The sequence below is a fragment of the Paralichthys olivaceus genome, chromosome 2 (assembly GCF_024713975.1).
Source record: "Paralichthys olivaceus isolate ysfri-2021 chromosome 2, ASM2471397v2, whole genome shotgun sequence".
NCBI lineage: Eukaryota > Metazoa > Chordata > Actinopteri > Pleuronectiformes > Paralichthyidae > Paralichthys > Paralichthys olivaceus.
This window is the reverse complement of record NC_091094.1, coordinates 15,112,575-15,138,134: the sequence shown is the minus strand read 5'-3', so window position 1 is coordinate 15,138,134 and position 25,560 is coordinate 15,112,575. Positions and strand designations below refer to the sequence as shown.

General features: G+C 39.1%; 1 protein-coding gene across 1 annotated transcript; it reads right to left on the bottom strand.

Annotated features, from left to right (window-relative positions):
- Positions 1–25,354, bottom strand: mapkapk2a (MAPK activated protein kinase 2a). The gene is made up of 10 exons (XM_020086794.2): positions 24,452–25,354; positions 11,050–11,189; positions 5,552–5,616; positions 5,261–5,340; positions 5,003–5,129; positions 4,328–4,403; positions 4,122–4,246; positions 2,951–3,036; positions 2,761–2,841; positions 1–1,761 (listed from the first exon to the last, which is right to left on the bottom strand). Exons 1-10 carry the CDS (start codon positions 24,668–24,670, stop codon positions 1,612–1,614), a joined length of 1,149 nt encoding a protein of 382 aa, XP_019942353.1. The 5' UTR covers positions 24,671–25,354; the 3' UTR covers positions 1–1,611.
- Positions 25,355–25,560: the final 206 nt, after the last annotated feature.

Here is a 25,560-nt window from a genome sequence, read left to right as displayed (position 1 = left end):
TTTGTGCTTTATGTGTTTTTTTTAATCCAAAGCTGAAGCAGAAAGTACAGCATGTGGAGCAGAACAGACTCAACGACGGGGGGGACGGGGGGGCAGACGCATCTGTGCTTCCACTACAAAAAAGTGTTGAGAGGGATAAAACCAAAACATACAGATTAAAAAAGAAAAGAAAAAATAAGGAACATCATCCCAAACATTTAATGAACATTTTTACAGTGAGAGATTTGTGGGTGCGATGAGACACATAATGCGGATGTGATTCTACAAAGTGAAGTGATAACACTTGATCCCAAGTGAGCTGGGAAGCGTTCTTACTCAACAGAACATAGAGGAACCAACCATCACACCCTCTTTGAATGTGATGACAGTTTGCTGGTGGTGTGTCATACTCAGTACTTTCTGCTTCCTATCCCTCCTCCAGGAATTATGGAGGAGTGTTGGAGAACAGCGGCATTGCACCAGATCCATCCCACTGAGGCTCCTGACAGTTGAGCTGGTGTAACATACAGTTTACTCTGAATGACCAGTCTGAACCATGTACTCCCTAGAGGCTAGAGCTACTGCTTACATAAAAACACACAAACTCCCCGCATTGTTGTTCGACACAACTGCAAACAGAAATCAACACGAACAAAAAAAAGGCCCTGGCAGTACTTCAAGCTGACAAACACATCTGCATAGCGTTAACCTGAAATATAATCTGGCAATGTTATAAATTCTGAAGCGAAACATTTGGTAAAAGCATGAACCAAATGGTAGGTAGGGGTTAAAAGTGATCTGCTGCTTTTGCAACACTCAGTAAGGCCTGTGCTAAAAATCCATGAAAAAATACAGTATCATTTGTTTCCTATGAGCTACATGCAGGAGAAAGACGAGTCAGGTTCTGCTTTTAAACGTGCCCCTCCTTCTCCGCCATACAACCATCTACCTGAAGAACAAGCGAACATTAAAAAAGGAGAAAGGGACCACGAGTGAGGTGCTCTGTCTGAATGGCACATGGCCCTCAAGTGAGTGCATAGGCCTCTGCTAAACATTCACAAAGAGAAACTGAACCTGACAGACACTCCCAGTCCAAATCCCACAAATGAGCAATGATTTCCAGCTAATTCTAACAGTCAGTGACAGAGTCCTTACATTCTACTTGTCAGTTCAAAATACATCTCCTTACTCTGTAAAAGATACCTTCCCTTGATTTTTGGGGGATTTAGCCATTTGATAAAACATTCACAAGTTTGGGGGGGCTAGAGCTTGAACATGACTGGGGCGTAAGGGGAACTACTGCTAATGCTAAGGCTTCATGTTCCGTTCCAACGTTCGAAACCCTTTGAGCACACAACCTGATAACTGGGAGAGGAGAGAGCCTTCTCAAGTCTCCCTCTCCTTCTAAAATTCATAATCTCTTCAGTGATGCATAACACAGATCAACACCCTCCTCTGTCAGGGCAGAGTGATGGGCTTGTTAAAATGGTAGAGTAATAAAAACAAACACTAAAAAAACATTAGAATTTGCCATGAAAAATAAAATACTGAGAAAATCCATGCAATGCAGATCACGTGTCGACAAATTATTGCTTCCTTTTTACAACCTGTGTTTATATGTGCATGCATCTTTCAGTGGGCAGCAGACTGTGGGTCCACCATGGTTTTACTGGCTTTCTTCCTCCGTTTCGATAGCAGTGGATTGGTTGAGTCCTCAATGGTCTTGATCTTGATTTGCTCATAGTCAACCCTCATTGTTGCCAAGGCACTGGTCATTTCCTCCTGCAATATGAAGATGAGCTCATTAGGCAACTTGCTTTACTTGGACAAAGTCTGCTTATTTCATGGTCTTTATTTGAGATACTCACCACAGAATTAAAACACAGTCAAACAACCCTTTCAGAAGAAAAGCCACATTTCTATAATGACATTGCCCCTTTATATTCCCTTTTTAATTGAGCAACAGCTATAGCAATCACTAACACTAGACCTACAAGCAGGTATTAGCAGCAGCAGTCGGGGAGCGATGCAGCAGTAGCCCGGCAAACACTTATTCTTTCAGGACTTAAGACTAAAGGACAATTCATGCTTCTGCTTCGAAGCAAGCTGTAGGTACGCACATAGCCTGCGTATGGGGCTGAGCATTTATAGCTGTGCGTCTTTGTTACGGCCCCAGCCCATGTCTGTGTCCTGTCTGTGTATGGTGTGTATGCTGTGTGGGTGTGTCTTGCAGGTTGCTGATTGTTGGCCGGCTGGAAGTTCCTGTGCAGGGCTCCCTGATTGGCTTGCTGTTATAAACCCCCTGCCGTGGGCTGTCTTGCGCTCTCACTCATCCCTGAGATCTCCATCCTGCTGCATCTACTTTTGTTATGTTCTGCACCTGACAACATGCACCACACATACTACATAGCACTCAAACACCCTCACACACTACTGACGCTCACTTTCACACTCCATCGCTCATTTCCGTTTATGTTAAATCAATAAAGCATATTGTAATTCGCTACATCACGCTGCCTTGTCTGTGTTGTTGCGGCCTCAGAGCCAGGCGTAACAGTCTTATTCTCACATAGGCTCACTCAGACATTATACTATGGGGCAGATATTTATGTTCTCACATACAGTCCCTCTGGAAAATGTCCGGAGCTATGTCCATGTCTCAAGGCAGCTTTAGTAAGCTAATTATAGCTAATTGTATCTTTTAAATATAATCGGCTTGTTGATTATAAAATTCAATTTACTAATCAATAAATACATCTGACAAATAAGCAGACAGCTCACCTTGACATCCTCCCATGCGTCCTTCTCCTCCATTAGTACACGGCTGGTGTGAAGAGGGGTCTGGGGAACCTCCATCGATTGCTTCAGGAAGAAACACACAAAATCTAAATCTTAATTCACTGAGGGGGTATCAGCCTGAACAACTGAGTTGAAATATTTGAGTGATCTACAAGAGAGCTCATGTTCTTACATTGATCCATGGATGATTCATGAACTCTGTGATGGTCATCCTTTGGGTTGGCTCAGTCTTTAGGAGGGTCCTAATCAGATATTTAGCTGCAAACATAAATATTGTTTACAACATTAAATAGAAGAGAAGCTTAACTACCGTGACTATCATATGAATTGTAGTCATTGAATTGAATCCAACAGACCCATGGCTCTGCATGTTGACAAACTGGACTATTATTACATGAGGATATGTTTTCGCAGGATCACGCAAAAGCTACTGCATGGGTTTCTACAAAACTTGGGAGGGCAAGGCAAAGAACATTTTAAGGCAGATGTTTTCTTTCCAACTTTCTTTAACATTGAGAGAATGCATTCTGTCTGACGCTGTTTCGAGTCCAATGTGAATGTCAGGGCTTATGGACACTTGGATGACACCATAGGAGCGGTATGGAGGCATGTAATGTATTTTTTCTATTGTTTTTTCTCGTTTGAAGAAGCCAGATAGATTCACCTATTCTAAAATGGAAATGGGAAATCCTACTGTGTGCAAAACAGCAAGAACATACAGCCACAGTGAGGATTGTGTGGGTACTGTAAGTAAGTCTAGTTTTGTTTTTCCACCACACACCATACATCCCTGTGATGGAAGAAGATTTTGGGCAGCTGTAGGACAAATCTTCATTAGGTTGCTTCTTTTTTTTTTTTTTTTTTAAATTGTTTTACTAAAAGGAAATAAGCCATCACTTTCGATTGTGGTGAATTTGACTGACAGCAGCGAGAGTCAGTTTCTATTTCTTGGTCAGAGTCAAGACCTGCTTGTTCCTAACATTTCCATGTGACATTGTATAAAGACCACATATAGAAGCTTGTGAAATGCACAGTTGTGTTGACATGTTATATCTGATTTAAATGAAAGTATCTTAATGTAGGAGAAATATGTGGAGGGTGCCAAAACAACTGTATCCTGAATTTTCAAATATGATTTAGTTATCACTTCTTTATAAACAAAATAATCCATCTTTTTAATGTTTAAACAGACAGAAAAAAGGTTAAGTCTCAGTTTGAAATATTAAAGCTCGATAACTCCAGTCTGTAGTTCCCATTTACACAAATAGACGATATACATAAACACCTGACAACGTGCACTGTACTGTTTCTACAGTGTGAACAGTTCACATGTATATCCTTACCTTCTTCTGATACATCAGACCATTCAGGGTTGGGAAACTCATACTGGCCCATCCTGATCCTCCTCTTCATCCCAGGAGAGATGGCGAGACCGTGGTTAGAATAAAAAGGAGGGTACCCACACAACCTGGTGAGGGTTAAACACGACAGTATTAGATACTGCACTCAGCAAGGAATGGACTGAAGAGATGAGAGATTTACTACTTACAAGATATACATGATAACACCCAACGACCACATGTCACATGACTTGTCATATTTCTCTGGGCCAAGAACCTCCGGAGCTGCAAATACAAAGGGAGGGATGATGGGAGAGAGTTGAGAAAGGTATTCAGTCTAACTTTTTACTTGGTCTTAAGCCCCTTTTCCATGGGTCAAAAAAAACCACTAGCACTCGGCTTGTGTCCGCAATGGAAATATATACAATCGCTAATCACTCCACGATCAAATGACTCTTTAGTAGACACAGGTTTCTATTGACTCTAGCTCCTATCAGGAAAGATAGAAACATGACATCCTGATGACCATGTCATATTTGTCTTCTGTTTTGAGGCTACACACTGCATTTTTCCAGCACACAATTATGAAATTCACATACATGTGTACATGTGGAAAATTAGGTGCAAAGGGGATTTTTTTCTTAGAATTATGCAAAATACGAGACTGGCAAGACAGAGAAATAAGAGCCTCTCAGTTTCCAACAAGTTTGTGATGTCAAAGAGAGGCAAACTACTACTTACAATGGGAAAGCAGTCAAGCGTCTTTAATCAAGTTTACCTGCATTTAAAAAAAACGCTTATAACTGCTAATTTTGGTGTAAAAGAGGAATTAATAAGCAAGGAGTAGAATGAATATTACTTTAAATTCATAGAACAGTTCTTACCAACATAGTAGGGTGTGTAGCAGGGAGTTGCTAAAGAGTTGTGTGAGGTGGTTTCCTTGGCAAAGCCGAAGTCTGTGAGTTTGAGAAGGGCAGTGGTCCTCTGAGATGAATACAGTAAATTCTCAGGCTGTGGGGAACATTCAGAAAATGAAGACATTAGTTACTGCAGCTATTGAAGTCTTCCTCAGCTCACTTTACTTTCTCAATACATAGCAAGAGAAATGCTATAGTGTGATGATGAAAAGTTAGGATACAAACCTTAACGTCTCTGTGTGCAATGTTGATTGCATGCAAAAACTGAATGGCCTCGCCTATACTCTTCATGATATCAGATGCCTCTGAAGTAAAGAGACAAAAAAAAACATTTTAGAGATTCAAGGTCAAAAATACCAACAAATTTGAACATCACTAGTAAGGTCATGGACCTAAGAGTTGATCTTTATATTCAGCTGGTTCAAAAACTGCCAGTTGTGTATTATGTAATCACATGATAAAATATTGCAGTGTTGTAAGGAATGTTGATTGATTGAGTCAACATAAGAGTGTTACCTCTCTCTGTGAAGGCCTGGTCTCCTCTGTCCTGGATACGACTAAAAAGTTCACCACCATCCATGCTGGAAAAGAGAGTCAGGAACTGAGATTTTTCAGTAGATCAACTCATTTATCTTATTTCCCAAGCTTGGGTATTGAAGAATGACAGCATTTACCCTCTTTCATACTCATGTCTACACAGGTCATTTTTAATATGTCCATCACTTTGTAATATGTTTAATACGTCAATGATCAGTGCACAAGAAACATTTTTAACAAGTCTCAATAGGCCAATAGATCTTTGAAATATGTATTGAATCATGTCTGGTTCAGTGCATGTCTAAAAGCAGCTCAAGAGAGGTCATTATTCTATAAGAGTCCTAGTCCACCTAGTGGTGGTGTGTTGCACTGACAGGAATGGAAACAAAAAGGGGAAATTGACCTGAGCAAGTATTGATCTAAAATTATCAAAGGAAGGCTGTCGGTAAAACAAAAAAAAACACAGAACCACAAAACGATCGAAATTCGAGGCAGAATTACCGAATGTAATGATGTATGATGTATCAAAATTGTGCCTCAGCTGTATGAAACATGACCCAGTTGTTTTGAAGTAAAAAGGATACAGAGTTTTTTTTCTTTCTTACTCTGACTGGTTTGCTGATGTGGTCTGTTGGTTGACCAGCCTAAAACTGTCAGCAATTGTAAAAATTCTCAGTCATCCAGGTCAGTTATAGAAGAGTTGAATCATGGCTGTAGATACCTGAAAATGCTTCACTTCTCATTGCAGAGGCTCTCTCATTTCTAAACTAAAGATTGTGAAACGTCTTCAAGTAACTCCAACTGCATCCAGTTTCCCTGGATTCAACTCTTCTTAACTGGATGAATAGTTCACACCTTTTGTACACGAACAGTCATGAAATAGACCAGGTCAGCAATCTGCAGGTTATTTAAAACTACACAGTCATCTGATGAGTCATCTCAACATCAACAATCATTGCACATTGGCAATGGCCAGAAGACAATCATTTAAGAAGAATGTCAGTCCTACACATTTAAGGGTTTTAAACATGTCCCTTTAATGCTGCATATACTTTCTAATTCTATTCATTAATTAACAACAATTCTATTCGTTAATTGTTGATCATACAAAAGAAACCACCGTCAAAATCTCAAACATTTAGGTTTCATGGCCAATTTATACAACATCTATGTCCATTGCACACCTTTATTCTGAGTATGAGACACTGAGTTACACAGGAGTTCACCATTTCACAGTTTCAAAGTATTTTATAATGCCAAACACTGATTAAGCATGGTAGTTAAAAAAGCTATTATAATACTGGCAATATTGCTGAGTATCACTGATCCACAAAGAACATGAATTTACTGAGGGGTATTTACAAAAGTAGTACAGACACATCCATGACTAAGACTTACAGAATAAAGAATATGGTATAAAAAATTAAAAAGCATGGTCCAGTACAAAGATAATGGTTGTGAACCTGAATTCAATTATATGTATGAGAAAATCTCACTCAGCTTATACTTGGTGTTGAGTTTCATTTAAACGTTTTGCCCAGTATAACTGTGAGTTTCAGTTCGAATCATCAATGCTAAATTTTTGTGTCTGTGTGTGTGAGAATAAAGATGCATGACTGATTCTTCAGGCTCGTGTGTGTTAACTGGATAGCAGAGTCCTCAGTCTTGGAGCCGTGGGAAGGCTACGCTTAACCACAGCACACAATTCTCACAATGAATCATTCCCTTTTTGTATATGGAGAAAAAGAAAGCCGCTTGATGCATCATATTCTGATATCAAAAGAACTTCAATGCAACAAGTTCAGCCTTTCACACATCTTGAGAGGAAAATGGCAAACATACTATCTAGTAGCTGTGAGACTGCCAGCGAACTGCCCAGCTCCCCCACCGTGGCTTGATGGTTGTTCTTATGTGGTCAAAAGTTAAGCATGTGGTCTCTCACCCCAACTTCTCCCTCTGTGTTTCTGAAAGTGCCTTCAGGTGTCATATGAATCATCAGCAGAATAGATACTTAAAGATTTGATGAGAATGGAAGTAATAAGATCGCACACTTCACACCATCACAGCAGGAACACTGAACAAACCCTTATACATGTGTAATCTTTCTTTCACATCCTGCGTATTATGTAGAAACACCTCGGCAACGGGGATGATAAGATGTACTTATCCAAAATATTGAACCAAGGTTTAAAACAATATTTGTTTAATCAATGTTTGTCATTTTATGAAATGCATGCTGAATAAATTGACATTAGCTGTAATGATCAGAAGGTGCAGTGTTAACTGTCACTTTCAGCAATTTGTATTTGGTAGCTTACTGATTCTGCAGCAGGAGTCTGAATCATCTTGTTCACTGGTCACAAAAACTTTCTCACACCAACACATTATTTGGGCACACCGTTTTTGACAGTATTCACAAACAATCTTGCTCTTAGACAGTTGTCTTGATTAACACATAGTTTTGTATTGATGTAAAAGACTGACAGTGACTTGCAACTTGGAATGGAAGATAGATAATCTCCTGTAACATAATTTCAAAAGAAAACATAAGAATAGTAAAGAAATAGAAGCATCACATATCCCCCTTATTAACTGGGCATGGGCCACATCGTTAGTTCGTGCCTGTGTTTTCAAGCATATACTGGGTTGACCCAGTTGCAAGTTTAGAGTTGCCTGCAGCAGACAAGCAACAGCGATTACTATATACGCAGTACAGCACTGTTGTGTAGCAAACACAGCTACTGCTTTAGCCAACCACCCTGCCTGCATCTGTACTCTAAATGCAGTCGGCACTCTAAATATCTGCGTCAAAGTCGTGAGCTCTCATTAGCTGTCCCTCTCCTCCACATGGCTCCTCCCTCCTCAGTATGTTTTTCAAATGATCGGCTATAGACCCCTTCATCTTTGAAATACAACTGAAATGCTAAGAGGATAACTTTTTATAATTTCATAATTTAATCATCCGCATGGCATATTCGAGTTCAGCTCACAAATCCGCACAGTCCGTGAGTAGGGAGGGACCGAGAGAGCCAGTGAAAAAAAAGTTCTACTTTTTACCTCATTGGCTCACACAGTGCTTATGCTGCAAAGGCACCAAACTGACCGCTCATACATTCACACTAAAAGCCCATGTTTATCACAAAAGCTGCATGTGCAAATGCAGCACATGATCTGAAACATCTAAAACAAGTGCAGTTAAGTTTGTTTGATAGTTGAAAAAATGGTCAGTTGTACTTAGTCTCTAAATTAGTCAGGGTTTGTGTTTTGAGTGTAACATGCAACTAACCAGTCCCATTCCCTTTAAAACCAGGTGAACTGGTTGCACCTTGGAAGCAAGAGTGTAAGTATGAGAGAACACTTACTCTGCAGATTGAATGGTTTCACATTCCACACTGGCAGATCATGTGTGTATATGTGTTGAGCAACTGCTTATGTAGGCGCATTATCAAGATATTTCTAAATTAATAAAACACCCTTAATAACAGTGATATAATGAAGCTCTGAATCAGGTCAAAACTGTAATCACTTTCTACATCGATATCGGTATAAATATATGAATATAAAGTCTTTCTCCCCCTTTTGTTTAGTGCTGTGTCTTTGTATTGTTCACCAAATGTTATTCCACTATAAGTGAACGACTGCAGGGACGATCTAAGCCATATTCCCACGTGCTCAGTAACCTAAACATTCTGGAAATGTTCAGAGTTGGCAACTGTACAGAGCTTAAAGGTTCAGTGTGTAAGATTTAGGTGAAAGGGAACTATTGGCAGAAATATAATGTAGAATAATCCTTAATGTTTTCACTAGTCCATTTCATGTAAATTGTATTAATTGTAATTTTCTTTACCCTAGAAATGGCCCTTTATATTTAAATATTTTCTATTTACATCAAGGGGGTCCTCTCTACAGAGGCCGCGATTTTTTTATTAGTTGTCCGGACTGGACAAACTAAACACCTTTTCATAACTGAAGCTACCAAAGGTTATATTTTGTGTTTGGAAGGGGAGGGTGAGGGGCATTCAGCTGCAACATGCAATTTCACCACTAGATATTACTAAAACTACACACTGTACCTTTAAGCCAAGAGTCCAGTTTCCATGTGAGACCATTCAGCACTTTACCAGCTCCAAGGAACTATTAGGATTTACTATGGTGATTAAGGGAAAATCTACACTGGTCTCAAGTATGGTGTTACACTGCACAGCTGTGAGAAGGTTTGTATGCTAGTGAGACTCTTTGAATCCCTCATCAATTATAATACCTGATAATTAAATCATGAAGAAAAACAAGCCAGCATGCTGAATCATTAACAAAATGAGGAACCAAAATCTGCATTGTGATACGGTCAGGTAGGTACCAGCCGTGTGATTAGCACAAAACTCCGGTACCCAACCGGAACCATGGCTGCTCAGATTGGTACCAGTGCAATTGCAATTTAACCAACATGGACGCATAGCTCTGCATTTTCTAGGGACTTTATCCGACTGATCTCCTAGTATAAAGTCCGGAGAAATCCAGGAGATGACGATGTGTGAACACAGCAGGGCATCCTCCACTAGATTCACCAACAGGAAAAAGCAGTCATACACGGGATAGACACCACCGAAGATTACAAGAGACTTTGTGGAGATAAGAGCTGAAAAGGGGGTTGGGTGCTGTAAACGCACTCACGTGATCTACGCAGCGGAGATACTTCCTGCCTCTGTCTGCTCCACTTCTTGTCTAAATAATGTGAAGGATTTGTTGCTGTTGGGAAGGTGTCTGTGCTGAGAACCTCCCGCCATGTTGTGCATGTGTCAAAGGCAGACTCTGGGTAAACTCTGTAGCCAATTCTCCAGATTTTACTTGGAGTTGATATCTGAAAACAGCTTTAGTGACCTCTTACACAACATGGGTTAAATCCTAAACAGCATCATCAGACTGACTCAATTTCTGTAGTGTAGAAGGAAACAGAGTGAATTGTAAGTCGTTTGTCCTAGTGTAATATTCTTGGAAACCTTTTAGTTTCGTCAGAATAGATACTATTCATAATAGGCATTTCTTGCTGAGCTCATTTTCACAAGGAAATTAGTCATCGGCAGCAGTAGTTTTGCGACGCAAGTGTGTCGGACCTCTACCTCTGCATTACAATGTAAACCACAGACTTAATGAAGGCACGTGTGACAAGATGTGGGTGTGGGGCTTTGAAGTTTTGCAAGATGGAAATACAAAAGGCATGGAAAATATATTAAGCTCATTTAAAAGAAATGGCTCATATTCTACTCAGGTCATACAAAACAGATTTACAATAATTAACCTGGCTAAGAACAAAGTTTGACATAACCAGTATCTCACCACAGCTTAAAGACTTACTATAACTTCATCATCAATCAGCATCACCATTTGTAACCAAACAAAATAGAAACATGTCTGATTTCACATGAACGGTAATTGACAAATATTTGAGTGTTTTTGTGTCACCAAGACTATGCACTCACCACTCCATCACAATAAGCAGACACTTCTTGCTTTGATAGAGGTTCTCGTAGACGTCAATGATACGCACGATGTTGGAACATGGTGACGCCCTCCAGTGGAGCTCCACTTCCCTACGGGCTTTGGGACAATCCTGTAGCATCTGGACAGAAGAACAGAAGCATGGAGGGTGAGGCTGATTAATATCAAAGACAAACGTAAATATTCAATATTAAAATTTACTACAAACTAGTATTAACTATTTTTCTTTAACTGTTCGTTTCCTCCCCACAATAAAGATCTTATACTTGCACAACCGAAAACCAAGTGGATGCCACTACTATATTACATCAACAGTCACTATCAAGTCAGAAGTGCAGTGCTGCCATCAGCTGGCAGAATGGTGAAAATATTTTCTTTTTTTCTCTCAACTAGTCTGGTGTGAATGTAGCACCCTCTGTGTGAGACACTACTTCAATACACCGGCCACCATTTGTTTATTCATTGACATTTTTATTCTTCTCCAACAGTAAAATTTTATTTACCACCCTACAGCAGAAAGATGTGAAGAAATGTTTTCTGTGAATCAAATTCAGGTATTAATAATTTTAAAAACAAATAATTTATCATATAAAACCGATATCACCTTTTTTTAAATTAATTTATTAACTAATAATGTTCATCTAAGATAAGTATGAGTTTCAGCCTGTATCAGAATAAAACTATATTTTGTAACTGAACTTAAATGGAGAACATGTTGATTATACAGCAATACCTTAAAATGAAAGAGTTATTTAATTAACTTTACAAGTTATTTTTCTTAATGTTATCTGGTATAAAGAAACTACTCACAGCAGTGTTTCTTACTTTTAAGAAACAGCTGCCTGTAGTATGTTGTAAAGTTGTGACAATTTAATGTTGACTAAGTACCTCTGGTTGTTTATAGAGATTTAATTATACTTTATAGAATACAATCTCACATTTAAAAATATCCTTGTCAGTCAGTGGAAAGAATTTGGCCTTGTAGCTTTGACAATGAGCCATCGTCTGTCCGTCTCATCATGTATTACATTCCAACCCTACCCACGGTCACAACATAACAGTGGGCTTCGTCCCAGCGGGAAACAAGAGTTGGGAGACTCTGCTGTGGCCTGGCACGAATTACACATTTACATACACAGACAAACCCCTGTAACTCAAGAAAACCATGGTGGAGCACAAATAACATGACATGCATCTTGGTAAACTGTTTAACCACAGGTCAGTAATCAGACTCTACCCTACCTACTTTATTTTGGTAGCATAACTTACTTATCATAAGTGTATTAGTGATAAATGTGACTGACTTTGTCTATGAAAGGGTGGATGGCAGTGAGGAGAGGGAAAGCTGTGTCTGAACATTACAAATAGTGAAATGTTCTGTCATGGAGCAACTACTAGAAGCTTCTATGTGTCAGATTAAGTTTGACTTCGGAGGCAGTTATTTTGAATGTGAGTATGTATTTGTATATGATCTTTGCTTTCATCCTGTCGCATTGCTGTCACTGCAGGTCTTAAACGTACAATATGCATCTTCGGATGCAAGGGTTCTCTTGTCAAAGGACTTAGTTTGAGGACGTTGTGAAGCAGTGTGGGATCATGGGAGTTGTTGTCTCCACCACAATTGGAAATGAAAATTTACTTGATGTGACCAAGGCACAAATCATGTTAACGTATGAGGTAATGTACTAAAGTTTTAGTCACGTTATGCAGCAACGAATGATAGTGAAACATTGTGAATTACCTATATACAAACAGTGGCAGGAAAAACAGCCAACTGGCTAACAGTGCTTTTTTCCTTCATCATACATCATTGGCCTGAAAGTGATAGCAGGCTGGATATAATGCAGTTAAAAGGTGACCACAATGAAACATAGTGGATTTCTATATGTTTGAACAATGCAAGTACACACGTCAAAAAAATATATAACATAGGTCTAGTCATTTGAATGAAGAATTCTTAAATATATTATCGTAACATGAAAACATTAAATTAGATAGCCGTGTAGAGGACTTTAACCTGGTTGTTTGTGTAAATATACACAGACCTGACTCAGTCCATTGCCTGAAGATGTTTTCTTTTAACTCAGTTAAAAAGTAGTCCACCCAGTTCAACCAGGACACACCTCTACTGGCGAAAAGCCTGAACTCAAACCCAAAAAGAAAGTCAAACTGTGCAAAAAAAGCATCAAGTTTTCATTTGTGTATTCATGCATGTTTAAAAATAAAACCAGGCTTGTTGTGTTATAGTAACAATATGACAGATGGATTAAAGGTCCAGTGTGTAAGATTTAGGTGAAAGGGATCTATTGGCAGAAATTTAATGTAGAATAATCCTCATGATGTTTTCACTAGTTTATTTAATCTAAATTGTATGAATTGTAGTTTTCTTTACCCCAGAAAAGACCCTTTATATTTAAATACTTTATATTAACATCGAGGGGACCCTCTCTACGGAGGCAGCCATATATTTTTACATTAGTCCAGACTGAACAAACTAAACACCTTTTGAGTTTTTATGACAGGTTCTTTTTCACTTTTGGAAGGAGAGGGTGAGGTGAGGGGTGTTCAGCTGCAACATGCAATTTCAACACTAGGTATCTCTAAATTCTACGCACTGTACCTTTAAGTTTAGTATTGGGATTTCATTAAAATGAAATTACACCAAAAGACATATTAATAAAAGGTAAAAGTACTGATGAATCGCTGCTTAGTTCCAAAGGTACAGGTCACATAATGATAATAGTTTTGTCCCATGATTGCTTATAAAGTCAAAATGTTGTATGTTAAGATAGTAGTGGAATCTGCTGCCTGTGCTCTGTTTAACCATTATAATTGTTTCTTTCATCCCATCCTGGTTTATATCCCACAACACCAGCCCAGAGCCGCAAACTCCTGAGATACGAGGCGACCAATCCCGCTACATGCCCCCTCGCCAGCTATGCTCTTCTTCTTATCTTCAGACAAAATGTGATCCGATACACATGCTTTATCGTCTCAAGGTTTCCTATAGCCTCAGACACCTTGGTAGACCATCTTTACACCATCTGTGAAGCCAGGATGAGCAACATAAAAGGCTAATTTTACCTCTCACAGCAATGTAGAGTTCATGTTCATATAAATTACAGCCAGATTTATTTTTAAAAACATTTTAAGACTCAAAGAAGGGCTACTACAGAGTCGATTCAATGTATTCAATGTAATGGTATGTTACAAAATGTCTTAATTATTCATGTGAGAAAAACGTGTCACAGGAATGAGTGACTGACCAATAAAAAAGCATCTTTGTTACCACCAAGAGCTGCAATGGCATAGTGTTGTATTACTCTGCTTTATCTAATCACAGAGCACAGTTCAACCATCCTTAATGACAGAGCAAACAAGGGTGGGTCCTCCTGCGTCACAGCAGAGTGAAAAAGATACCAAACAGACACATGAACATGTGGACACTGATGTACTGTTTTGTGGAATCCTGGGACACTTTCACTCACTACTGCAGAGAGACAAATTTCTGTGGCCATTTCAAAAAAATAACATGAAATGTCTCATTTCAAATAGATAAAGATGAAACTAAGGTAGAAAACCCATTACTCTAAATGTCATTACTTGTATTGTATAATAAAATTAATGCAAACATCAATACAGAAAATTATTGAAGTTACAAGACTGCAAACATCAGTGTTTTCAGCATTATATAAAGAATATAGGCTGAAAGCTGCTCTGTCTAGTGAACTACTGACATACAGTAACTGTGGGACTGATTTTGAATATGTCTCTCTGAAGAGTCATAGATGCACTGAACTATATTTCAGACATTCACATTTCTTTCTGAAATATTCAGATTGTATACATGTATACGGACGTCACGCAAAATGCTCCAGAAAAAAAAACTGTTTTACCATTCTGGATACACAAAACTCTTATGCATCAGAAGAAAAAGGCTGTCACGGTCGCTGTATTCATTTTTAAATAATTTCTCTGTTCAAAGTTCTGTTTTCTCAACAACCACTTAGCTTACACAGACTGAATGTTTTGTGTATTTTTGCACATTTAAGGCCACAAATCAACACACTTGGAAGTAAGCTGCATCACTTACATTGAATATTGCTTTCTGAATCATTGCTACCTAAATGCCTGGTTATCTTCATACCAACTGCAACATCTAAATTGACATCACTAAATAATAAGTAAAAACACGAGAAGTTGTACTATGTTATGCACAGGCAGTAAATGTAATGAGATTACTTGTTAAACTGATGTCTGTGACTGCTCTACTCATGTCAAAGAGGAACTAAAAGGCTGACATATATGCATGCATGTGCTGGAAACAAGAATCATGCATCCAAAATAATATTAGCGCATCTAAATATAGCAGCCTGCCCTCCAGAAACAAAGACTTCACACCATCTTTTTAACAAGGATTACACACACACGAGATCACACCCCCCATCACCTCTCTGCTGGTGCTTGTGTGACTGCATAGCCCCCCATCTGCTGTTGGCCCTTTGAGGCTAAACAGTGAAGCTTATGGAGAATGAGGGTGACGAGGGGGGCAGATGTGCACACAATACACTTCCTCTAGCCAACACAAAGGCTCCCAATCCCAGGTCAGGACAGTGGGAGGTGGGATGGGAGAAAGCTAATGGAGCACCCATCCTCCACCTGCCACTCATGAGCCAAAAAAATGCTGGTCGATACAGAATAATCACAAAAAATGACAGTGAGGGTGATGAATCACTGTAACTCTGTACAAGAAAGAGATAATAGAGGAGTGATAAGCTATGCTCAGCTCGAAATCAGAAGAGACATTCAAGCTGATTAAAAGGGTTAAACAACAATGTACAAAAAGAGATGTTTCTGTGTGGGTGTGTTTGACACTCAGTGAAGCAGCAAACATGTTTGTGTCAATAGGACATGATCTGATTAAAGACATCTGCTAGGCCTCACAGGACTGTGTGTGTGCAGAGTATGTTAAATTCAATCAAAATACACCAAAAACATTGTATAAAAACTCACAATGTTATAGAAAGTCAAAAAAAAAAAAACTGCTGTGGCCCTGATCCAGAATAAATGAAATTGAATGAGTTCTACCCTAACACATACTACATCATTCCACCAAGATTTGTGGTCATTTGTACAGGAGTTTTTTGCGCAATCCTGGTAAACAACAAACAAACAAAAATTGATAGGCGGATTTCGACAATGTGGTAAATATTGTGGAAATATGAAAAAACTAAGCAAGCATCAAACCATCAACTGTCTAAGTACTATTCGTTTAATGTTGTCATGTCTTTTCCATCATGTTTGAAGTTAAACACAACACTGTTACAAAACAATTGCCAATTTAATCAATTTAGAGATCAATATGAAATAAATAAATGAGAACTTTAATAATCAATTTGGGCATTACAATTTTGTAATTTGTAACATTCTTAAGAAATTGAGCACAACTTTTTCTTTTTTTCATGGTGTCAGTTGGCTCATATTCAAAAAAGAGCAACAGAGCATGTAGTGCATTGAATGAACTTACTCTGACGACAGAAAAAATGTACTTCCTTTATGGTAAAAACCAGCTTCCTTATTAGGAAACTGATCATGAGACCCACGCAGAAAAAAATATAGACACTGAAGAAGCTGAGGTCGACAGGTCCAGAAGAAATTATATATTAAAGTTTTCTGTTAAAAGATCATTGAAGAAGTGTTCACAATCATTCATATGGTGGTGGTGTTTCAGCATGACTGAGTGCTACATTAGCTTGGAAATTACTCTGTACACAGATACACCAGATAGTTCTGGATCTTTCTATAAACAACCACAACACCACATCCTTCCAAAGACACTTCCCTTAACACAGAGGGAGGCAACAGAGAAAGACACGGTCAGTGTGTGGCCCAGTCACAGACAATATAAACTGCAATGAAGTAAATCACGTTATGTCAAAAGGAGCTTACAACACTACTATACATGTTTGTCAAAAGAGCTTTAACTTCACATAATCTGTTTGCTTATGACAAATGTCAAACAAATATTTTCTCCATAATCTAATTACATTGAATGACCTGTCACAGTTTTGCCTGAATGTTGACAAACAATACAGTTTTAAATACCATAAGCTGTAATACAGATCCCTTCACTGATCACTGAGTTATTGACAGTCCAGCATGTACTATCCCTAACCACTACACCCAAAGGACAAAGGAGATTAAACACAGAAATGTAATGTGTCTCGAATAGACAATAAACAGACTTTGCCGTCTTAGGCCTTCATATATACTGCAATATGTGAGGCTGTAGATACTGACCAAGTAACACATGAAGAGTCCATTCTCCCCAAACATGTTAACATAACACGTTAACATAACACGCTCCTCTGTACAAACACCTAGCCAATAACTAGACTTTTGCATGTGGCAATCACTCGTCACACAAATGTAGGCCCACTGACTATTGTCTGTCAACGAATGGGGCTAAAGCCAGTATGTGGATACCCAGACCAAAACTGACTGCTGTTTGCCATAAACTGTTTCCAGTCGGACTACTGTCTTTATCACAAGTAAAACATTTCTAGCTATAACTTGTGTACTTGATTTAGATCCAGATGACATTTTCGCTAATTTTGATTAACAGCTATCTGAATCTGAAGGCAGAGAAATAAGAAAGCCGATGCATTTCGGTCAATGTGTTAGACCTCTTTTAATCTCCCATCTCCAGCCAAAGCCTGGTCAAATGTGATTGGTAAAACTAAGCTTCCACCCCCCAAATCTTTTCCCTGAGATTATGACCACACTATTTCAGTTTTAAATGGCATCACTTGTGCCACAGTGTTACCGTTTCAAAATGAAATCATAGTAGACTATGGGGCCCTTAAAGGATCAAACACGATTTTCTTCTTCATCTTCATCACCCTATGTCCAGAGCTGTTTCAATTTGTACAGGAACATCTAGTTTTTGATTTAAATACAAAAATAATAATATTTTAAAAAGTGTGACCTTGAAGAAACTTGCCCAATACAGAATGCGTTATCTGTAGCGAGGAACATGGTAATTCATACAGACATGCCAAATATTCCAGGGCTGGAACTAACAATTCTTTTCATTATTGATTAACCTGACAGTTATTCTCTTGATTAATTTGTCTACAAAATTTTAAACAGAAGATATTTGTAAAAAAAAAAAACTAAAATATTCAGTTAAATGTTATATATGACAAAGAATACTTCTTATAGATGCTACTCTATAGAGAACCGACTCAGGGCCACAACAGAACCTCTTCCTTCCGCTCTCCCTCCCTCCTTTTCCTTCCTTTTTTCTGACCAACTCATTATTGAAGAATGGGCCCAGCTCTTCCTCTGTATCGCTGCATTCATCTTTAATCAGACAAACAGCCTAAATGCAATACCAATTTATATTGTGTAGATTTCTGGGGTCAGTGGTAAGACACACAACTTGAATATAATTCAAGCAGAGTCTACATTCTTCTGCTCTACAATAGTCCCATGAGAAAATAAAACTCTCCAAAAAAAAAAAACATTTCCATTTGAACCGTCCAATGGTTCCAGTTCCTCTTTTGTCAGCCTGTGTGTGTGTGTTGCTTAAAAACTGATAAGTACATGTACACTGCTCAAAAAAATTAAGGGAACGGTCACGGTATAACAATAAGTCAGTTAAACTTCAGGGATATCAATTAGTCCATTAAGGAAGCCCAAGCTATTGTGAATCAATTTCATCTGCTTTGGTGCAAATACAAGTGATAGCAGGTGCAATGGAGAGGAAGAGCCCTTGTCACTACTGGTAGCATGAGACAGTAACTGCATGCAGAAGCAAGAAGGTTGGCTGTGTCTCCCAGCACAGTGTCAAGAGCATGGAGGAGATACCAGGAGACTGGCCATTACACAAGGAGAGCTGGACAGGGTAGTAGTAGTCAACCCCTCCTTTGTGCAAGAAGGAAGGGGAGGAGCACTGTCAGAGCCCTACAAAATGACCCCCGACAGGCTAGTGGTGTGCATGTTTCTGACCAAACTGTCAGAAACAGATTCCATGAGGGTGGCACGAGGAGTCCTGTGCTCACAGCCCAGCACCGTGAAGCTCGATTGGCTTTCGCCAGAGAACACCAGAATTGACAGGTCCACCACTGGCGTCTTGTTCTCTTTACAGATGAGAGCAGGTTCACACTGAGCATATGTGACAGGTGTGGAAAAAGTCTGGAGACCCCATGGTGAATGTTATGCTGTCTATAACATCACACAGCGCTATTGGCGGTGGGTCAGTGATGCTCTGGGAGAAATATCATTGGAGGGTGGCACAGACCTCCATGTCATAGCCATGCAATCCTCAGAACGATTGTCAAAGCTGTGCAGTGGGCTGTGCAGTGGGCCCTGGGTTCCCTCGGGGGCAGGACAATGCCCGGCCTCATGTGGCCAGTGTGTGTAGGCAGTTCCTGGATGATTAAGGCATTGATGCCATTGACTGGCTCTCATGTTCTCCTGTCCTAAATCCAATTGTGCACCTAGTTATGCATTGGTGCATCCTTTACCACCAAGTATGTACACACACATACACACACATTGTACAGTCCTAGAGAGGAGGTTTAACATATATTAAGATTTAATAATGTTTTGCTCATCATTCTCTGCTCATTAAGAGTCAAAAACCACATCCTTCACCCAGGAGTAAAATCAGTCTTAAAGGTCCAGTGTGTATGATTTATGTGAAAGGGATCTATTGGCAGATATTTAATGTAGAATAATCCTCATGATGTTTTCATTAGTTAATTTCATCTAAATTGTAAGAATTGTAGTTTTCTTTACCCCAGAGAAGACCCTTTATATTTAAATACTTTATATTAACATCGAGGGGACCCTCTCTACGGAGGCCGCCATGTTTTTTACATTAGTCCAGACTGGACAAACTAAACACCTTTTCATGTTTGGGAGGGTAGTGTGAGGTGAGGGGTGTTCAGCTCAACATGCAGATTCAACTCTAGATATCACAAAATTCTTCACACTGTACCTTTAAGTCTAAACTTAAAAGAAAAACAATGTGACATGTATCATGATCATTTTCAACTTCAACTAATGTAAAAGACAGGGAATCTCCATATAATTTGTGGCTAGCACTATCCAAAGTTTTAAAATGCTGCAGTGTTTTCACATCTAGTATACCTTCAAATGAATGGATATATTTTAAAACTGAACTTAACACAAATATGCTTTCCTGTTCTTATACACAAACACCCTTTGTGTTTTTTAACAGTGCTATTTTCAGTCAGCTTGTGGCCTAACCTTTTTGCTCCTGATAACCTTGTTTCTTTTGTGCATACAAATTTAGTCACCGTAAGATGATACTTGCAGATGCCTAACACCCTTCAAGATTGTCTGAGCAAAAGGACACTTGAAGGCAAACTTGTCAACACAGAAAGGTACGTAGCTTTGTCTAAGGCAAAAACTACACAGGCTGTTGCAAAGTAGTAAAATATTAATTTGTAGAACTTTCTTTTTCTATTGCTTTGCCAGTCTCTTTTCCACAGACACTAACTTCACCGGCATTGTCAGCATAAATTCATTCAAGAGAGAAGGAAAAGTTTCACAAGGTGATGTCACCTTGGGCCAAGCTGGCCGATTTCTAATCCTGCCATCTAGTCTAACTCTATTAAACAGAGACGATGAGATAGAGCTGACTCAGCTGACGTCAGCGTCTAGAACAAAAAGGGCATTAGTTCAATAGTTAATTCAGTAAAGGTCTCTGTCTTTTGGCTTAACGTCTGTTGAAAGAGCATGAGAAGATAACAGGGAAGCAAATGCTAAGAATTGGAAGAAACTCAGCCTTTCTGCAGGTTTCTACAAGTTACAGCTGACTTTTTCCAGACCTTTGTAAGACCCTTACAAATGCAATGTAAGACCTGTTAGATGTTTACAGTGGCAAAGTGTGGAAAGAACAAAGGGTGTGAGGGAAAACTGGATACCACAACTATTTGTAAAATAAATAAATTCACTTAAATTCAACATGAAAATTCAACTGAACATGACTACACAAAATTGAGTAGCCTTTAGACCTTATAGAGAGAGGGCATTTTGATGCAAGTCCTCAGAGGATTAAGACTTAGTTTTAGTTCAGGGTAGTTTAAGGTTAGGGTAGTTTAAGGTTAGGGTTGGAGTACCTGTTGAGGTTAAGATTGGCTCCAGCACCCCTGCGACCCTTACAGGTTAAGAGGTATAGATAATGGATGGGTGGGTGGATGAGTTAAGTTTATGGTATGGGGCTAGGGAATGCAATCTAATCAAAATCACACAGAGGCCTTTAAATAAAAGTGTATTTATACGTATGTATATAAAAAGCACTGGGGGAGCTCACAGGTTTCATTTGTCCAGAAGTTCAAATGCTGAAATATTCATCACACATTGTTATGTGCACAACAAAATTTCCAGAAACTCCTGTAGCTACGATACATCATAGCATTTTCCTATTCCTGAGATTTTTTATTATTAATGACATTTATTAGTTATTACAATCCATTTGGCTTGTGCATTGCCAAGAGCAAGATAATATTTGTTTTATACTATTAGTTTAACTAATTTTAACCATTACTCAATTCTATAGAGTGAGAGGGAGAAAGTGTGCGTGTGTGCGTGCGTGCGTGCGTGCGTGCGTGTGTGTTCACTCTATGTTTTACACAACGATCCCCTTTATGATGAGAAAAACATAATCAGACTAGCTTAATACATGGCTTCCAGGGTCATGTTTCTGTCACCTGTGTGTGGAAAACTGCTGTGACATTTGTCCTTTATCCGGTGTTTTCAGAAGGCTTAGATACAGACAGTGGTGGTTGATGGATTTGAAGCTACTTTAAAATGTCTCTAATTGTAAATAGGTTTACATGGATTTTCTACATTTTAAGATTTGTGCCAAACTAAGATAAAGAGCTTAGTATGTTGTGGATATATCGCGTGTGTGCGTGCGTGCGTGCGTGTTAGTACATTGTGTGTGCAGCCTCTGCTGTTACCTTAGAGTCATTGAGCTACACCTAGCAACTGAAATCTCAATTTTCCTTTATGCCACTGTTCTGTTTTATAATATGAATTATCTTTTCTTTTTCTTTTTTACTTGAGGGTTACATAGCTACAGTTTTTTTTGTATGTTCAAATAGGAGTATGTGTTGAAGTAAATGGGATTTATTGTTTTGTTTTTTGTTGTGGTATGGACTTCGGTATCAAAAATCATGAAAATGTCATGGTGTTGGTATTGACTATTGGGATATCCCTAGTCATGACCAATACAGAAAGTGATCTCATGAAGCAGATCCTAAATTTAATAAATAGTCACTTTATAACTCAGCCCTGATTTTTTTCTAATTTACCTGTTTGAGGGGGGGTAGCTAATTTTAAATCTAAGGCACACAGTTCTGAAACTATCAACCAATATTTGCTTTTCATGGTTTTATCTTATCACAGTAGATGGGGGTGCAAAACAATCACAGCACATGATGCAGAAATGCGTGAGCTGATTAAGAAAACACAAAAACAGCCCAACAACATGGACTCCATTCTTCACAGGAATGTCTCACACCATTGGCCTGATGCAACTTATCACAGATGTCGTATGTTGTCTGATCTGCACTAACACTAAACTTTTTTTCAGGTGCTTCAGGTCCTTTAGAAATGATATCTCTACTGTATATCTTGCAAGGAGCATGAACTCCTATGTATAGTAAATACCATTTGTAGTCTTCTAGGCCAGTTATGGTTAGAAAAATTGCCGCCACTAAACATTTAACAATCTCAATTAAAAAACCAAATCTGATATTTTTTCAGTTGGTGAAAAGTGGCATCAGCCTCAAATATCCTGCACTGGTCGTACTTAACTCTCTTTGTCTCAATTTGCATTAGGAGAAACCACTTTATTCTATTTGAGGAGATATTATGAGAACTAATATCCAATTAACAAACGTGGTTGTTTTTTTTATAAAATAACAGTGGACAGTCCAGCTCCAGCATGACACACAAAAAGCAATAAATCATTACAAAGAAACTTTATCTGTTGATTACCTCCTCTTATCTATCAGTCAGACAACAAATGTAAGAAAATAGTGAAAAATTTCAAGCAGATTCAGTCCTCAGGATTTCTGTTTAGACTTTGTTGGTCACTCTAAAGTTTAGAGTGACCTTAGAGTGACCAACACACCAAAATGTAACAGGTATATAATTTGAGGTCATAGCATACTGCCCCTTTTGTCCTCTTTTATTTACTATTAATTTGTGATCCATTGATAATCAATCATCCGATTTTTTTTATAGCTAATAAATTATATTAGTTTAAAAATGCTACTGTGGCTGTGAAGCTGCTGCCTGTCCCTGGATATGGACATCGCTCTGTAGATTGATTGCACATCGCCTATCAACACTGAAGACTACTATGTAAACAGATGAGCTCAGAGGAACACATTTGCACAATAGAGCAGCTCCAGTAATCAAGTGAAAGTGTGTATTGAAGGTAATGCAAGAGAAATGGCTGAAGTTACAAAAAATATCACAATCCTCTATGTTTCAAAAACAATGTTCTATGGTGATGTTAATAAATGTTATAACAAGTGTTGTGAATAAAAGGACATATCGTGGTTACTATACGTACATAGGTTGTGAAAAATGCACCAAAATGATTCAGGAAATTTGAATATAAGTTATATGTCTAGAGTTAATGCAGTCTAATACAAAAGTGCCACAATAAATCCTCCCTTAATGAAGGTTAGAGGTGGTGAATCAACTGTAGAGACACAATGGAGGATGCATTCTGTGTTGTAATTGAAGTGTATTACATTATACACAGATGTTTGTTATTTGTTGACATTATTGTGTTCAACAAGATATTGGAAACATCTGGACAACATGGCCGGTGTCTATAGACTTTGTGTAGGACTTTCATTTTTACTGCAAATGTACATATATTGCTTCCAAATATCAATTATTTGTCTCTTTGACAAGTAGTAATCTATATCAGCATCACCCCTATAAAAACATACTGGCTGACACCACCTCTATCTATTTTATAAGGTTTATCTCCAAGAAAAAACGAAACCATTATTAACATTTAAAAGGCAGTAACAAGTACTGAATAAATGACTGAAGTAAACATGAGGCAGTTGATGAGGCAAAAGAATGAATCCAGATCTAGAATCCAATCTATTTTCTGAACTAATGTGTTTACACCTCAGAAAGTGGAAAAGCTGACTTGAGAAAGTCTGGAAGGGCCCAATGACATAACTTGTGGTGACGTCGGCTGAGACCAACACCTCAGGGGTCCTGTTTTCTTCCGTGACACTCAGATTTCCTGGTTAAGCCTCAGTTATGTGCATCCTTGGCTTCTGCCCAGTTTATTTATCAAGCACAACCTACCTTCAGCGCATATTTGTCTGCAGTCTTCTTCTGCAAGATTTCAAGCACCTTGCCATTGATGCCCAGTCCCAGCACATGGCTGGTCACCTTGTAGTCGTCTGTGATGGCGTTCTTCTTGATCTGTAAGGAGGGTCTGGCGTGGAAGGGCAGAAACTGGCCCGCGGAGTTCTGCTGCCCCGGGTTGGGGAACAGCGGCTGGTTCTGTGCGTTGGACAGCATGCTCCTGGTCCGGGCTGAAAGATGAACAGCCGCCTCTCGACAACACTCCTCAGCCCCTTTCCTCTCTTGGAACTAAAACGGAGTCCTGTGGTGGTGGTGGTGGTGGTGTTGGCCGGTCTCTGACGAACTATTCACCGTGTAGCTGCCAGGCCCGAGGGGTCATCGACACTAGTTTGGACGTTACAGGTTAACAAAGTCACTTAGCCGATAAAATGTTAAGCTAGCTAGCTGCTAGCATGCTAGCTCGATCCTATTCTTGACCTATGATTCTCGGCTAACAACTCGGCTATCGGTTAGCTTATCCATCTCCGGTAGTGTCCGCCGTCCACCTCAAAGAGCACTTCGGGAACTTTTCTGAAGCGGCCCATACACCGGGTACAGGACGGGCTCGCTAACTTAACAACACACGAGCCGAAGAGCGACGTTGCGAAACGAGAGGAAACATTCAACAGACGACAGACGAGACGAGAGGAGGGGAAAAGACGCGATTAGCAGCCGCAGAAACTCACTTCAGTCCCCGAGCGAGCGACAGACACCCAGCCGGAGCAGGTTTTACTGCTGACGTCATGGACGGGGATTTTTTTTCTGCGCTTAAAGGAGAAGTGCGACGACCGGAAACATGTGAAGAGATCAAAGTCAACACGTTTAGACACCTGCAATAAAGTGCGCTCACGTAGAGCTGCTGCTGTCGATTGATCCATTACTCCGCTGACATTATTGTTATTATCGGTATTTATCGATTTTATTATTATTTGATTTTACCAGCAAGACTATTGATTGAAAAAAACCAAGATATCCTGAAGTGTTTTAGGGACAATAGGCAACTGTGATGTGGCTTTCTCGTTATTTTAAACCTCAATCATATGTTATAACCAGCAGATGAATTCGTA